The 16,681-nt window shown below is 34.6% G+C and overlaps 2 protein-coding genes across 2 annotated transcripts; both read left to right on the top strand.

Moving 5' to 3' along the window:
* The first annotated feature begins 1,253 nt into the window (after positions 1 to 1,253).
* Positions 1,254 to 7,712, top strand: LOC114737458 (homogentisate phytyltransferase 1, chloroplastic). Its single transcript, XM_028925380.1, has 13 exons — positions 1,254 to 1,331; positions 1,607 to 1,654; positions 2,735 to 3,003; positions 3,154 to 3,237; positions 3,324 to 3,398; positions 3,489 to 3,572; positions 4,495 to 4,584; positions 5,046 to 5,147; positions 5,474 to 5,569; positions 5,666 to 5,737; positions 5,823 to 5,918; positions 6,552 to 6,656; positions 7,426 to 7,712. The coding sequence occupies exons 1-13, from the start codon at positions 1,280 to 1,282 to the stop codon at positions 7,465 to 7,467; spliced, it is 1,215 nt and encodes a 404-aa protein (XP_028781213.1). The 5' UTR covers positions 1,254 to 1,279; the 3' UTR covers positions 7,468 to 7,712.
* Positions 7,713 to 10,413: 2,701 nt separating this feature from the next.
* Positions 10,414 to 16,070, top strand: LOC114737455 (lysine--tRNA ligase, cytoplasmic). The gene is made up of 17 exons (XM_028925376.1): positions 10,414 to 10,568; positions 10,648 to 10,723; positions 11,089 to 11,157; positions 11,233 to 11,398; positions 11,491 to 11,584; positions 12,267 to 12,352; positions 13,015 to 13,133; positions 13,220 to 13,279; positions 13,456 to 13,581; positions 13,670 to 13,952; positions 14,033 to 14,132; positions 14,218 to 14,374; positions 14,963 to 15,106; positions 15,189 to 15,257; positions 15,375 to 15,518; positions 15,601 to 15,649; positions 15,825 to 16,070. Exons 1-16 carry the CDS (start codon positions 10,513 to 10,515, stop codon positions 15,637 to 15,639), a joined length of 1,788 nt encoding a protein of 595 aa, XP_028781209.1. The 5' UTR covers positions 10,414 to 10,512; the 3' UTR covers positions 15,640 to 15,649; positions 15,825 to 16,070.
* The last annotated feature ends 611 nt before the right edge of the window (positions 16,071 to 16,681 follow it).

The raw sequence follows: 16,681 nt of genomic DNA, 5'->3' as shown, positions 1-16,681 counted from the left end.
AAAAACATTTTTGGGTATTAGACGCATCTAAGAAAACATTTTGAGTTGCTGGATGCATCAAAAAATATTTTACAATGCTGAACGCACATAAATTTAAAATGCTAGATATATCACAAAATATTTTAGAATGTTAAATATATATAAAAAAATACTTAGGATACTGAATGTACCATAACCCAAATATAAATTATAGAGTATTATAGATCTGAGGTAGCATATAGAATTTTCAAAATCATGTAGAAATGTCAAAACCATCGAATCAACTAATTTGGGAGTGTTTAGATGGAAACTAAACTATGATTTTAAAAATAATTTTACAGTATACGAAGTAAATTTATAAAAGAATTTATCTCAATTTACATAAAACTATTTTTTTAAAGCACTTTTAAAGAAACCCAAACACCTCCTTAGTTGCTTAACAATCGGATAAAAATACATTTGAACAACGAGGGAAAAATGCCGCTAGCCTTTTAAGTGCGTGTGATGGATGATGGCAATGCGTCTGACGACGGGACTTCAGAGTTGGACGCTTCCAGACTGATCATCAGTTAAGATAAATTCAAAAAAATTTGTTAAATTAATTATTTATAATAAATAAATTATTCTTCTGATCCTAAATATAATACTCTTATACTAATGTGTATAAGGGTCTTATATTTAAGACTGAAGGAGTAATTGCTAATCATGTATATTACACAACTACTATATAAATTGCTTAAATAAATAAATAAATATAAGAGATAAAATAAATTAATATTTTATATTTAAAATTAAATTAAAAATCAAATTAATTATTATATTAAAGAATGGAGGAAGGAGTATGTCTTTTGGGCGAAGGCACATCAGCGTTCCCAATTTTTCATGTTTTGAGCAGATTTTTTTAAATCTTATTTTTAATGTATTTAAAATCTTAAAAATTAGGTATTAAATATAACTAAGAAAATATAGGATGTTAGGCAGGAGCAGGACTCCTGGGGTCACATTTTTCTTCTGGACGAAAAGTCCGCACTCTACACACTTCACAGGTCGGCACGTGGCCCACAGGCGCTTGAGGGCGGGTCAGTTTGAAGTGAGCGAGTACACACGCACGCAATCGACAGAGGACCCTTCTCCAACGTTTGTCCCCAGTGTGCGAATAGTGCCGTAATGATTTCAATTAGAGAACTGCCTCTTGCTGTCTCCATTCAAATGCCAAAACGGATGTGAAGTTCAAATCCCAATGCGTTGCATGCTATAACATAATAATAGCTTCGCTGGCTGAAGAATAAAAATCAACTTGATGGATTCGTTGCTCCTTGGGTCTTTTCCTAAAGCTTGTGCGATTAGCTCTGGTATGTCTGCTTTTCATTGACTAAGGCTTGTTTCAAGGGGGAAACCCATCTGGATATATTGAATTGGAACGATGGCCCTCTGGAACTTCTAGGACATCCGAATTTGTTAACGAAAGAGTACTGATTTATCATTTCCTGGTTTTCGTTCGGCCTATTTCTTAAATCCCCGTTTGGGAGAGGAAGATTATTATTAATTTAAATTTTCGATTATTCTGCTTGCTCTTGTTTTTGTTTTTTTGGGCACCTACTTACTAACTCAAGGCAACTCTTGATAGGTGGAAGTGGCTGGAGGAGTAAAGGTTACACGAAGAGCTGCTATGCAAGTATGCTTATACATCGTTTCTTTTTTGCTGCATTATGTTCGATATGTGGGAGAGTATTTCTCATTTGTATCCGTTTGACGTGTAGTGTTAGTGGTGGTTTTTGGGGGGGGGGGGGAGGTTTAAGAGAATACACATTTGCATAAAAACCTGTATGTCTATCTCTTTCTCATTTCAATCCCTGTCCTCCCATTTCTCCATTCCCGTTAATTTGCATTCTTAAAGTTTTCTACTTGTATTTCTCATCCCTCCTACATTGTAATTAATGGTACCATTTCACGCTTAGTCAAAAGGAAATTTCTTCCTACGTTGGCGAAATAATAGATGCTTAGCCATACAAAGCATCGGGAATTAATTACCCATGTAAGAAGTTTGAGATTGTAGTAAAATAAAAGGAACAGAAGTAGGAACAATTAGAAATGTTGAAAACTCCTCATCACTAGAAACATGGTTGTTGTGTTACTGTACATTGGCAGGGGAGGGACGCCAGTTCTCCAGTGGGATCACTAAAAGTGAAATTTGTCTAAGTTATATGGAAGATGGTGGTCTGTCACTTCCAAAAATTAAACTGATATACTTGAAGTTTTGAATATTAAGCGTTGCTGTCAAAGCAATTCCTTGTCATTTTGCATAATGGATGTTAGGGAGGCCACATTTGTGATAATAAAGCTTCCCTTTTACGGTGCTCAGATTACATTTCACCCATAAGCATGGGAATAAAAACTGTCCTCGGGGGGGCCCACCCCAATCATTGCAATAACAAGAAATTGAGAAGGACCTGAACTGTGGCAGGAGAGTTTATAATTAACTTGTGGCTTGTCATTCTTTCTTTCTTTTCCTTTTTCTTGTGTGTGTGTGTGAGACTTTATATAGAACTTGGCAAGGAATTTTAGGAACTTACTCTACCAACTGCACTAATTGATTCTCTTATGGTCATATTGAGAATTACATGCATTTGTGGAATCGCAAAATTGTGACCTTACCAAAAGCTTGGACGTCACTTTAAATTGAGAAAAATTTCTATATTTAGTCCTTCGAAGGACACTACTTCTGTGTTCTAACTAATAATAGCTGGTATTCTAGGTTCTTATGTTAGAATAACTTCATGGCAAAAGGCTTGGAAGATCCAAGATGATAATCAGATCACAAGGTTCCATCATAATAATAACAAAGGCATGGGAGGAGGATATACATGTCCAGAAAGTGACAGAAAATATGTTGCGAATGCAGCCTCTGAACAATCTTTTGAATCTGAACCCGGAGCTTATGATCAAAAAAACATTTGGCACTCTGTCACTGGAGTCTTAGATGCTTTTTACCGGTTTTCCAGGCCACACACAGTTATTGGAACAGTTAAGTTGAAACTTTTTTAATATAATCTTTGAAACATATATACTTAAATACGTGATTAATCCAATTGAATTGTATGAGCCTATTCCGTAATTAATGGCAAAGTTGCTCTGCTGAATGTTTAGAGGTGATCACATTCTGTGTTTTAACAGGCATTGAGCATACTCTCTGTATCCCTCCTTGCAGTGGAGAAGGTATCAGATTTATCTCCATTATTTTTCACTGGAGTATTGCAGGCAAGGAAACTAATGAGTTTATTGATTTAAAATCATGAATTGCTATTTTACATGAGTCAATTAATACATTAGTTTTTACGTGCCAGGCTGTGGTGGCTGCCCTCTTTATGAATATTTACATTGTTGGTTTAAATCAGTTATCTGATATTGAAATAGACAAGGTATGAAAGGTTACAAATAGAAATAATTTGGATAATGGAAATTTTCGTTTGGGAAGTTCAAGTTTATTGACTTTTATATGTTTGTTGTAGATTAACAAGCCATATCTTCCATTGGCATCTGGGGAGTATTCCTTCACAACTGGTGTTGCGATTGTTGCATCTTTTTCAGTTCTGGTACCAGATATAGAATAGTTCTTTATTGTTACTTGGATGCATTTTATTTGTCCCGCTTTATCTTCCTCCTTATTCATAGAAACTAATTTTAGGGTTAATGAACAATTATCTTTGCTCCTGGTCATGTAATTACTTTTTAAAACACATTTTGTTTACATATTTTTCTGGTACCTATCCTTAATATGTTCTGGATTGAAAATTAAAACAAATTCCCTTCATGGTTAATGTAACCTATTGCTTTTTTTTTTTTAATCATGCCTAATATCTGGCATATATGTTTGGTCAGCCGTGGGATTTTTCTCTCTATATCTCATAGGGTTAATGAACACTTATCTTCGTTCCATGTCAACTATATTTTTAAACTCGGACATAAGTATATATATTGCATATTTTTTTGGTATCTGAATTAAGTTTTGTTCTTGTTTGGAAAAATGGAAACAAATTTCCTACCTGATAAATATGACCTGTTGCTTAACATGTCTCATGCCCAATGTCCTGCGTATTAGAGATAATTTCTGATCTGTTCTCTTTGTTTAATCAGCTCTTGGATTTGTATGTCTTTATCCTCCTGTTTATGGCCTTGCTCTTTAGCCACTTTTTTGTTCTCTTATGTAGAAATTCTTTTTTTTGATTATTTGATATGATTTCTGTGAAATCTTGCATTTGTGAGGATTTCATTGTCATCTTATATTTAAATTCCCCATTATTAACATCAATTGTAGACCTTTGGGCCCTATATAAAGCACTAGCTAGCTAGGATTAGACAATTCAGTCTTTGATAAAACAGAAGTTCAGTATTTTATTCCATATCTTCTTCTTCTTTTTCCTTAATTGCTTGTTCTTTTTGCCTTTTCCTGAATATATTGTTCTGAATATGCTCTACTGACTGACTGTTAAGTGGCTTGTAATTCATTATTTGCAGAGTTTCTGGCTAGGGTGGGTTGTAGGCTCATGGCCTTTGTTCTGGGCTCTTTCTATCAGTTTTGTTCTAGGGACTGCTTATTCAATCAATGTGAGTTCACTCAGATTGTTTGATTTTTTTTTTTTTTTGTTTAATTTATTTTCTGTGGTAACTGGGGGACCAATCATGTCAGAATGCTCTTAATTTCTGTGCATTTGATCAGAGTTGAATCCATTGCTTTTTCCTCCAAAGTTCATGGCTTTTGTAACTAATCATTTTTCCTTTTTTCCCCCCCTTTTGAGATAAAATCTACGAGAGTTTTGGGTGAAATGTGAGGGTTAGAATTATGTGATGGCTCTATTTTATGATAGAGGACGGGGACTCAACAGATGGCAAGTAGTTCTATTGCTTTAAGTCAACTCATTTTAAAATCTGTGGGCAAACAAATGAATTATTTGCATTTGAAAACACTCGATTTTTGTGATGCTGGATGGTGTTTTGTTTTTGGCCAAATTATCAGATGGTGTTGATTGCATTGGTTTTATAACTTCATAGCTCTTGGAAAATTTCAGTTGCCCTTGTTGAGATGGAAGAGATTTGCAGTGATAGCGGCAATGTGCATCCTGGCTGTTCGGGCAGTAATTGTTCAACTTGCATTTTTTCTCCACATACAGGTTTTGTCCTACCTAATTAATTCTGCACTTCAAAGTCAAATTGTGGATGCGAATGCCTTTGCTTTTTCAACAGGAACAAAAAACCATACTCCCCAAATCATTTAAAAGAAAATCCCAAGCTCTTGGGAGCGTGCTTAATTATACTCATAATCCCATATGAACTGGAAAGAAATAAGCAAGGGTTTCCAAAGTTCTCAGTAGTAGCATTATTATTAACATTGTCTACTAAAATATTGTAACAAAGTTATTCTGGTTTTCCCCTAACAAGTCAAGTTTTTGAATCAAAATAATTTTTAAGATTAACTAATACGTTTAAGAATGTCTAGACTCATGTGTTCAAGAGGCCAGCTCTATTTTCAAGACCACTGATTTTTGCTACCGGCTTCATGAGCTTCTTCTCTGTTGTTATAGCGTTATTCAAGGTAAAAGCTCTTTACCTCCTAACTAATTGTTCCTTCTCATTGAATTTATGATTGGAGATGTGCATCTGATGTTTAACCTTGCGCTGAGTTCTATAGGACATACCAGACATTGAAGGAGATAGAGTATTTGGCATCCGATCTTTTTCGGTACGTTTGGGTCAGAAGCGGGTATGTGCCTAAACTTCAACAGCTCATCAGACATGCTTGTTTCAGCTCGTGTGTTCCATGATGTGCTCCATTTAATATTTCCCAGGTGTTCTGGATTTGTGTTTCTCTTCTTGAAATGGCTTATGGAGTTGCCCTCTTGGTGGGAGCTGCATCTCCTTGTCTCTGGAGCAAAATTATTACGGTAAAGCAGTCGTGATATTTATGTCTCGGGAATTGGAAGTAGGATTTTGATAAACACGCCTTGGAAAATCTATTTGCAAGGAATTCGATCTTATAATGTTTATCTCCTGCCTTTTAGAATTTATTATGCTTGCACTGGCTTTTTCGTTTTGAGCTTTATATTTTTATAATTTTTCTCTCTAATTTTTATGTCAGCCCCCCCATATTTTTAATTCTCTTATTTTCCCCTTGATAAAACCTTCTGTTACTAACTTTTTTTAATAAAACATCCCAGCACCTATGTGGACTAATCAAAAGTTTCACTGATGACAGAGACACCAGATTTATGTCGTCTTAGGAAACTTTTATTGTGGACGATTTATATAGAAGTCTGGAAACATCTCCATAAGAAAGCAATTCTGTTTCATAAAATCTCAACCTCACACTTTACCGTTTTACAATATTAATTTTATCAAATGCAAAATGAGTCTTCCTAGGCTAGGAGGCATTAATTCTGGAGATCGGAGAAAGCTTAGGATGCTCGATAAATTTACAAATTGTCTTTTACGTCTTTATACCAATTAATAACTTTGAAGTGAAAGTGGACTAGATTGAACATTTCACTGAAGCCTGAAATTCACTTTCAACGGGTTAGGGTCTCGGGCATGCCATTCTAGCTTCAATCCTCTGGTATCAGGCCAAATCCTCAGATCTTAAGAGCAAAGCTGCCATAACGTCGTTCTATATGTTTATCTGGAAGGTAAAATTTGCCTTTTGTTTGAGAATCCCCTGATACATGTTTCTTTTGAATATTTGTTTGGTATTACAGGTAATCGCAATTTTCCACTTTATACTATAAAATGATTTTTTTAAGAATTAACTATTATATAATTTTCTGAATTTTAAATTTATGTATGCCAAACAAAACAAAAGGTACATTTTGCCAAAGTAGAACTCATTAACTGAAGTAGTGAATCTAGTGATATTTAATTAGATCATATTTGTAGTTGTGATCATAGCTTATTGTTTGTTATAGAGCTAGTAGGAATCAATTCAATCCTGTACTGACCACCAATTCTGATGGCTGAGCGATACCTCTTGAAATGGGTGGGGTGTAGGGACCATCAATCTAGATGGTCTGAAGTTTTTGTCTCTGAAGTTCTGTTAAGGCTTTAGCATTTCTTTTTACAATAATTTTTTTAAAAAGACAAATCACTGCACGTGAAAGACTTCACAGAACTTTGGGGGCAAGCAATTTCAGAAAATTCAGTTCTTGGGATCGCACCCCATTATTGGATGGGGTGATGTTACAACCCTCATTTGTGAATCACAAGAATCTGCTCCAATTATTAAATTTTCTGCTCAATATAGGACGCTCTACATTGAAAGAGAAAATTATTCATTAGCTGCAAAGCTATTAATCAGCAAGCTATTATTCAGAATTTTGCTCTGGTCCTTAGAGAGAGAGAGTGTGTGTGTGTGTGTTTTTGTGTGAAGTACCCTTTCTAATGCTGTTTTTATTGTTGCAGTTATTTTATGCAGAATACTTTCTCATTCCTCTGGTTAGATGAGAACCCAGCAACATTATTGATTAAAGGATTAGTTAAAGTAGGGTCTGCCATTTGTGATTGTCACTGACCAGTATTGATTGTGTTGGTTAAGATGCATAATTGTAGATGTAGAATGTGGGAAATTTGCATAGTTATGCCTTTTTGAACAAACCCTGCAATGGCAAGGAAGAGGCCAGGCATCACAATTTGAAATCAAAAGGCTAATACAACTGACCCGATGATGAGATCTAGATTTTCTTAATTCATGCTTGGCTATTATTTGTTCTTCCTCACTGAAAGGCCTAGGTGGAGAGAAAATAAAGCCGGATCACAAAAGCAAAATTTAAAAAGATGAAGCTTATGATTGAAAAATATTTTTGAGAAATGAACATGGAATGTAAATCAAGTCACATGAATCCCTCCAATAGTATAAATATCATCCCATGAATCCCTCCAATGTCCCATATTTTAATACTCTTCCGGTTCTAAATATAAGAACCTTATACACATTAGTATAAATGTTTTATATTTAGGATCAGAGGAGTATTTCTTTATTATTGGCATTTGTTTACCTTATTAACCCAGAAGTTACAAATTGATATGAACGTAAATCAAGTCTATTGCTCTTTCAGGATTTAGCTTGTTTGTTTTATTCATAAGTAAATATTGAATAAGATTAAAAAAATAAGTAAATATTGACAAATATAATAAATAGTAATATAATATTCGCTGATAATAAAGTGTAATACACATTTTCATATATTTTAATTTATAATAAGAACCCTCCAAAGTATAGGCTATGGGAATTAATCTTTAAATGTTGCATACGTATTAAAAATTAATTTTAAAAATTAATTTTTTCTAATTAAAAATATGCGTTGGTACTCCTTTGATTCAAAAATCATCACTTTTTTTAAAAATAAAAGGGCAATATTTTTCAAACACAAGTAAAAAGATGCATAAAATTTTTTTTTGCTTCACGTGCCCAGGTGCTTTTAGCCTTGGTCATCAAGTAAATTGTGCTGACCATTATGATTGTTATTTTTTGATTTCAAAAACCCATTCCTTTTCCTCACATCATCAATACAGTATTAATTTACCTTGGCCCCAAGTAGTACTTTTTAGCCATATCACAAGAAAAAAGAAAGTGCAGCCATCAAGTTTTGGTTACTTGGTCATCAAGTAAATTAGGTTGGTCAGTGATTTCCTTTCGACTTCAAAGAGCCATTTATCACACCCTCAACGTAGTAATACACAATTCCTATAAACAAACGTAGCAATAAAAGTATAATTTATAAAGTATAAACCATGGTTTTGAGTATTTTAAGGGTAGTTATCTTGTGTGTATTTTGGATGCGACTTCAAGAATTTTTCCACATATTTTGATTTACTATTATTCTTAAATCAATATTCTTTACTAACAATATTGATATACTGACATTTAACAAAATTTTTAAAATTCTTCATCCAATAAATTATCAGCCCATTTCTTTTAGGCTAATGTATAATGTGGCTAAATCTGACTCAAAAAGAACATCACATGTATAAGAATTTTTTTTTCCAAGAAATATATAAGAAGATTGATGATAAATGTAATACTGCATCTGATCCTAATTATAAGATCTCGTTTGTAAATTATAAGCGAGGTCTTATAATTAGAACCGGAGGTAGTAAAATATAACATAATACTTATTGTCAAGTAAATGAAATACATATTTAAAATTATTTTAATTTATGATAAAAAATCTCCTAGCACGGGCTATAGGGATTGATTTTGATTTTAAAAATATCAAACGCGCATCAAAAGTTTAAATGCTTTCTAATTAGCGGACTTTGCAATCCAACTAACACTAAATGAATTTTAAAAGAAATTTTTAAGGGTACAAATGCAATTTTATCCTATCTTATTTTTACGGTATACTCAATATCTGCTTTTTTTAGTAGTGTAATTTTATTTATGATTTTTTGTGTAATCTTACCCTTGCTTAAATTGCATAACTAAAAAAATTGGTTTGTTGGGTGCATTCAAGGAATAAAAAATCGCATTGGACATTAAATAGTCAATTGGTTGGATCACGATCAATTTAGAATCAAATTGGTCATATTAAAATAATTTAATTTAATTAAAAATAACATAATATAATAACATTAATAATCACTAATAACAAAATATTACAAGGAAATATAACAATAGTTTGAGTATAACAATAACAATGTACAACAATATTTAGAATTTTAATCTTTATCATTCACTAATTACTAAAATTAATAATCATTGATACCAAAAAGATAATTAAAATTATTTCAAATCTATAGTGATTAAGATATTAAGAATTGAAAGAGTAAAAATAAGACTAATAGTAGTATAATCATTCAAACCAATTTATCATCAGTTCACATTGGTTTTTATGGGTTTTCATTGGTCTTCTCTCGATTAGACCGGTTTAATATTAGTTTAACTCCTGCCTCCCGATTCACCAATTTTTCGGTTGAACCAACTAGTTCGGTATAATTTTTTTTTTCCCTAAATGCGAATGAAAAATAAGATTAAAGATAAAATTGCACATTTACACATTTTTTAAAATACAAGGATGTAATTCGAAGAGTTATGTCAAAAGAATATTTTTACCAACGGGGTTAGGTTTAGTGAAAGCGGCTAGTGCCCTCGTGGTGAACCAAAATTTGAATTATTGCTGGGAGAGGTGCTCACATTAAGTGCCGGAAATATCTCCAATATGATTGTTTTCAATAAGAAGATACTTATACTCACCAAAAAAGATATTTTTAATTTAAAGAAATTACGTTTTGATTTTTTTTAAAAAAAAAACATATACACACAGAGTAGAAACATATCCGTCCAGTCAGTTAGAGTATCAGCAATAGGAATTAACCTTAATTTTAAAAACAGTAGGGGCCTCGTTTATATATGAGCCTGACAATGAACTGGTGAAGCCAGTTTCAACTTAAACCCTTATTTGTTAGTTGTAACGGGTAAGCTGATATTGCTGCGCAACGCTCCCTTGTTCCTCGTGGTCACAGAATCGTTTCGCCGCCTCGGACTCGACTATGGCAACTTCATCGGAGCAGCCGGTTCCCACCTCCGGTGAAACCATCAGCAAAAAGTGAGTGCTACTGAACTCGGTCCGCTCGTAATTTGGGTTTATCGTCTTGCTTGATGTGGTTTCGTGGTTTTCCTTACAGTGCATTGAAGCGGGAACTCAAGAACAAACAGAGGGAAGAGGAAAGAAAGCGCAAGGAGGAGGAGAAGGCCAAGAAGGTACTCATTTCTCTGAAACTCCAGGAATCTGTAATTATTTCTGTGCTTCTGGATAATTTTGATTACTGCTTCTGCGAGATGGGCCTATAGCACGAGTCTCAGTAGATGCTTTGTTGGATAGTTTCTCCGACTGTATTCTTTGACTTCTTGCATTAGATATGGATTCTCCGTTTTCTTTGTGATTTAACGCTATGTAACCCCTTTCCCTTTTAAAAAGTTTTTCCTTTACGGGGTGGATATTGATTAAAAAGGCTTTTTTCTCTTAGACATGCCAGAATATTTTTGTGATTATGCCTCTGCATTTTAATAGTGGATGAGCTAATTAGGACATCTTAACATGAATAAAATTTATATTGTATTTTCAGGCAGCTGAAATGCAAAGTGCCCAATCTAATAAAGCTGCTTCTGCTGATGACGAGGATATGGACCCAACGGTAAAGTTCTGCTCTTGGCACTACGGTATTTCCAAATGTACTATCATATGAAACCTTCATTTGTTTTCCCGGCAGCAATACCTTGAGAATCGACTGAAGTATCTTGCAGCTGAGAAGGCTGAAGGAAAAAATCCTTATCCACACAAATTTGCTGTCTCTATGTGTATTAGCGAGTACATTGATAAATATGGGGGGATGGGCAATGGGGAGCATCTTGAGGACATCTCTGTATCTTTGGCTGGTAATGACATTTTTATTTTCATTGTCATTTTCTTATGGATCTTTTATGCTTTATTTATTGATGTATTGATTCAACATGTTCTGCATTTTCAGGACGAATCATGCAGAAACGGTCTTCTGGTGCAAAGCTAGTCTTTTATGATCTGCATGGTGGTGGTTCAAAGGTCCAGGTTATGGCTGATGCAAGGCATGTCACGTTTTCCCCTGTACTTAAGATCAAATATTTTGAGAAGTTAAAAGGGCGTAAGATAGTGAAATCTTGATAGGCATCCTTGATCTCTGAACGCATATGTTGCTGACTTATCTTGGGATGAAGGGAGAATAATATAGTCAACAGAGCATGCCTGGCACCAGTAACAAATTGAAGCGTCCTTCATTTGCCTTGCCCATCACTGAAAGAAAAACTATTAATATTGATGTGTAATTTTCAGTTGCTTGATATGTTGTTGGACCATGCCATACGAGCTGGATTCTCTACTCACATGTTAAATGATATATTGGGGGGAAAATATAAGATCATATGTCATGGAAGTTCGGTCGTATGTTTCTCAATCATTAGGACGTAAATTGCATGAAGCCTCTTGTTAGTTTGAGTAGTAGTGTTTCAACTAGGACCAACTAGGACTATCATACTTTAATTTCATGCTATATTTTTCACTTCAATGTGATTGTTCTTAGCATTTGTTTCTCTGCTAAATTAGACAATAGACAATAGATCAATAAAGCAACTTGGTGGCAGTATGGTGCTGTCTAATAATGGTAACTATTTTTCTAAATTTAGAAAAAAATTGCCTATTTAATTACGTTACTGTTTTATTCTCTTTTTATGTCTTCACAGGACTAAAACAGTCCATATTACTGTGGTGCAGGAACTCTGACATGGATGAGGCTGAATTTTCCAAGTTCCATTCCAATGTGAAGCGTGGTGATATTGTTGGTATCACTGGCTTTCCAGGTTCAAGATACAACGTCTTTCAATTTGCTCCAGTATTTCTCGTTTTGAGTTGGGGCTGGGGTGGGGCTATTGATTTCCTTAATTTTTAGGTATAAATTCAGTGAATTTCCTTTTTTTTCTTTTTTAAGTAGTGGTTTTTTGTTTTCTCATAAAATTCTCTCACTCTTTATCCTCCCCTAGCAAATATACTTGCTTAAGTAGAGAAGCTTTTGCTGTCACTGAAAATGTCCTAGTGCATCACATAGGTATAGCGAAGGAATATTGAGGGTGGTTTCCTATTAGTTTCCTTTCTTCATTAACATGAGATGGTTTTGTTTCATTTCATGTCGTGTAGGTCCTTGAACATTTCTTCTCAGCAATATGCATAATTGCATATTAAATAGCATTTTTTTTTTAAAACGAGGTAAATGGTGTCAATCAAAGGATAGGAAAGTTATGCTTGAGCCTTAATTCTTCTAAATCTGTCGATTGCAACATTTTCTCTGAAAGTATTTCCTATTTAGCAAACATGGAATGGCAAGATATCTGTACTTGTGCTTAACAAAGAGGAATAGATGCTTCAAGCAAGGCTTCTTCTCTCTCTCTCTCTCTCAATAAATTGCAATTCTCGTTATATGATTGCACTCTGAATAAACCTCGTTATTTCCATTTTCGTATTCCAGGGAAAAGTAAGAAGGGAGAACTCAGTATTTTCCCCAAGACTTTTATATTGTTGTCCCATTGTCTCCGTATGATGCCAAGGCAAAAATCTGCAGCTGCTGCTGATAATGCAAATTTGAAGGTGAATATAATTTCCTTAGATCCTTGATGCTGCTGAGTGCTGAGGTTCATATATGTTAACGTCATTATTTCTTTAATGATATGCAGAAACATGTATGGACACCTGGAAGTTCCAGGAATCCCGAGGCCTACATTTTGAAGGATCAGGTATTTCTGTTTTAAGCTCTTGCTTTGTTCTTTTATCTCCTTCATGTGTCATACCTGTGGTCAGGAAATCATCCTTGTCTCTCTGTGTGTGGTCCCCCAAAGAAATATCAAAAATCCAAAGTGTATATAGGTGGCTGTATAGTAATTTGATATATTTTTATATATCTATCTTGTAGGAAACAAGATATCGACTACGCCATTTGGATTTGATGCTGAATAATGAGGTTCGAGAAATATTTAAGACCAGGAGCAAAGTTATCTCTTACATTAGGAGGTTCCTCGATGACCTTGATTTCTTGGAGGTTTGTTCTCACTCTTAGTGTGCTTAGGCCAACTTCCTTTTTGCTGTTTACCCCCCGTTCATTTACCAACTTTGCCTTCCTCTTCAAGGTTGAAACACCAATGATGAACATGATTGCTGGCGGAGCAGCAGCCCGTCCATTTGTAACACATCACAATGAACTTAACATGAGATTGTTTATGCGAATTGCACCCGAACTCTATCTCAAGGAGCTAGTTGTTGGTGGCTTGGACCGTGTTTATGAAATTGGAAAGCAGTTTAGAAATGAGGGCATAGATTTGACGCATAACCCTGAGTTCACTACATGTGAGTTCTATATGGCTTACGCAGACTATAATGACTTAATGGAGGTTACCGAGCAAATGTTGAGCGGTAAGATTTTGTTCATCTCTATCTTGGCACATTCTCTTCAAGTCACCTGGTTGATCTCCTGACGTGAAACCTTCAAATAGGTATGGTTAAGGAACTGACGAAGGGAAGCTATAAAATTAAATACCATGCAAATGGGATAGACAAGGATCCAATTGAGATTGACTTTACTCCACCTTTCAGGTAAATCTTGTATATTGATGGTCAACAATTTTGGCAATTAATTTTTTTTATTAATCGATTCATTTGGATATTTTGTTTTTAACAGAAGGATCGACATGATAGAGGAGTTGGAGAAAATGGCAGGCCTAAGTATTCCCAAGGACTTATCCAGTGAAGAAGCTAATAAATATCTGAAGGATGCATGTTTGAAGTTTGACATCAAATGCCCTCCACCTGAAACAACAGCTCGTTTGTTGGATAAAGTAATCTGCTTGTGACCTTGTCATTGTTGCATGAATTATGATTCCACGATTTTCTGGCAAAATTTTTATACTGACACTAAGCATCGGTTGCATTTTAAATGTGTCCTAGGGATGGTTTTAAGTCTTGATGCTGATGAATCGACAATTAAAAGAACTTGATAAGAATTCAAATAGTGGAAAGAATATTTCTTCTAATGTATTTTGGATCTGAAAATGATATAGGCTAGATATTTGCCCAATAAGTAGTTCATACTCATTAACATTCTTTCCTTCCACCATGAAAAAGAAATGGAAAAAAAATAGTGGGATAAAAGTGTATGTCTGCATTTTACTTTTTAGCCTGTGGAACAAGTGGTTGCTGCCATGATACAACGTGATAATTTTATTACATATTCTTTCAATTATTAAGCTCTAGCATCTCAGTAGTTTAGAACTGTGACACCAATGAGTTCATGTGAGATTGGAAGCTCCATGTCTACTCTATTATTGCTTGCTTGTGTTTTATACATGCACATATTGTTCCGGGTACCTTAATGCATATTGGACTGTACAAGTTTTTTATGTGATGCTATATCTATCATGTTGTAGCTTGTGGGCCACTTCTTGGAGGAAACGTGTGTGAATCCTGCATTCATCATAAACCATCCAGAGATAATGAGTCCTTTGGCAAAGTGGCACAGATCAAAACCTGGCTTGACCGAGCGTTTCGAATTGTTTGTTAATAAACATGAAGTTAGTCTCTTAACTTTTGGTGAATAATTTTGAACTGAACATGTTAACGGCAATACAACTGATGCCTCGTGATTCTTTTCAGCTATGCAATGCATACACTGAATTGAATGACCCAGTAGTACAACGCCAGCGATTCGCTGAACAGCTCAAGGTATTGAGATATGATATAGTAATGTGTTGTGCAGAATTGTTTGTTTAGAATGAATGGCAATTTTTTTTTCCGAATTCTACTGAAAAACATTTTCAAAATATGTGCTTTGAATTTCAGGATCGGCAATCCGGTGATGATGAAGCAATGGCCTTGGATGAAACATTTTGTACGGCTTTGGAGTACGGTTTGCCCCCAACTGGTGGTTGGGGTTTAGGTATTGATCGGCTGACCATGCTGCTGACTGATTCACAGAATATTAAGGTTCTTGGCCTACCTCTCTTCCCCCCTTTTGTCTTTGCAATCACTTATTTCTGACAATGTTTAATGTTTTTGGGGCATACAGGAGGTTCTCCTCTTTCCTGCCATGAAACCTCAAGATTGAACATTCTAAGGTTTGTTCTCTCATCTCATCTGAGTGAAAAACCCTTTTATAGAAGTATCGTGCTTCTAGAATCAGGCTGCGAAGTATGTGTTTTTACCGCATTTGGAGCTTTTTCTGCCAGTGAAGTAAGGATTTTACGCTGCATAATGTGTATCAACTGAATACCTTTTTCTTTTTGGTTTCAGTTTTCGCTGGTGTTTGAAGGTGAAGAAAATGATGGGGACGGAATTGAGAGAAATGAAAATGAGAAATTAAAAGTGATGCTGGCTATTATTTATTTAAATTCAGACACAGGCCATCCACAGTTTGAGAATTTCAACGAGTGTAAGATCTGTAAAATGACTTGACGTTGCCATTTTGAAGTTTAATTTGTATCTTTTTAGTTTAATTTATTGATACAAGCGTGTTTAAGTCATGCTTGTGCTTGTCAACATTATAATTTAGTCCTCCGGCGGATGGATGTCATATTTGAGTAGAATATATTGCGTGGGTTTCCTTTTTTCGCCCGAGATTTTGCATGGTTTTACTTCCATCTTTACGAAGCTCGCTACACACAGACACACACATTTTCTTAGGGGCCAGAAAAAACGTTGTTCTGAAAGTAATGGCAGCCAGCTTTCAAGGCTGGCCGACACTTGTCTATTAATATGATAGTGAAAAAAATTCTGTTATGCAATGAGATGCTCTGGTTCTTTTTCTATGATAAAGTTTTAAAGCTATATTTAGAGATCCCAATACGGGGCAAAGTGTGGTATTTTTTTTAATTTGATATTACTTCTGGTTTTTTTTAATGTCAGAGGCTGTTTGATTTTTATTGTGGTCCTGTATATAAGATTTTAATTTATTTTTTTATATTTATTCTTTTTTTAAAGATAGTCTTTGTAATAATATTGGTTCTAACAAATACATTTGATGAGTAAGGATATTTTAATAAAGATAATACTCCTCCGGTCCTAATTATAAGACCCAATTGACTTATTTGAGGAGATTAAGGAAGTAAGTTAAGTTGGTTATTTATAATAAATAAGTGTTGTCATTCCTA

This window comes from Neltuma alba, unplaced genomic scaffold (assembly GCF_004799145.2).
Source record: "Neltuma alba isolate B1F8T4 unplaced genomic scaffold, ASM479914v2 tig00013455_pilon, whole genome shotgun sequence".
NCBI classification, from domain to species: domain Eukaryota; kingdom Viridiplantae; phylum Streptophyta; class Magnoliopsida; order Fabales; family Fabaceae; genus Neltuma; species Neltuma alba.
Note: the sequence above shows the minus strand (reverse complement) of the source record. Positions and strands in the feature narration are given on the sequence as shown.

Coding starts and splice junctions, on each gene's coding strand:
- LOC114737455 (XM_028925376.1), top strand. CDS start 10,513: ATGGCAACTTCATCGGAGCAGCCGGTTCCCACCTCCGGTGAAACCATC. Junction 12,353..13,014: donor TGGTATCACTGGCTTTCCAG/GTTCAAGATACA, acceptor TTCGTATTCCAG/GGAAAAGTAAGAAGGGAGAA. Junction 14,375..14,962: donor CAGCTCGTTTGTTGGATAAA/GTAATCTGCTTG, acceptor ATCATGTTGTAG/CTTGTGGGCCACTTCTTGGA.
- LOC114737458 (XM_028925380.1), top strand. CDS start 1,280: ATGGATTCGTTGCTCCTTGGGTCTTTTCCTAAAGCTTGTGCGATTAGC. Junction 3,004..3,153: donor CACACACAGTTATTGGAACA/GTTAAGTTGAAA, acceptor GTGTTTTAACAG/GCATTGAGCATACTCTCTGT. Junction 5,738..5,822: donor TACGTTTGGGTCAGAAGCGG/GTATGTGCCTAA, acceptor AATATTTCCCAG/GTGTTCTGGATTTGTGTTTC.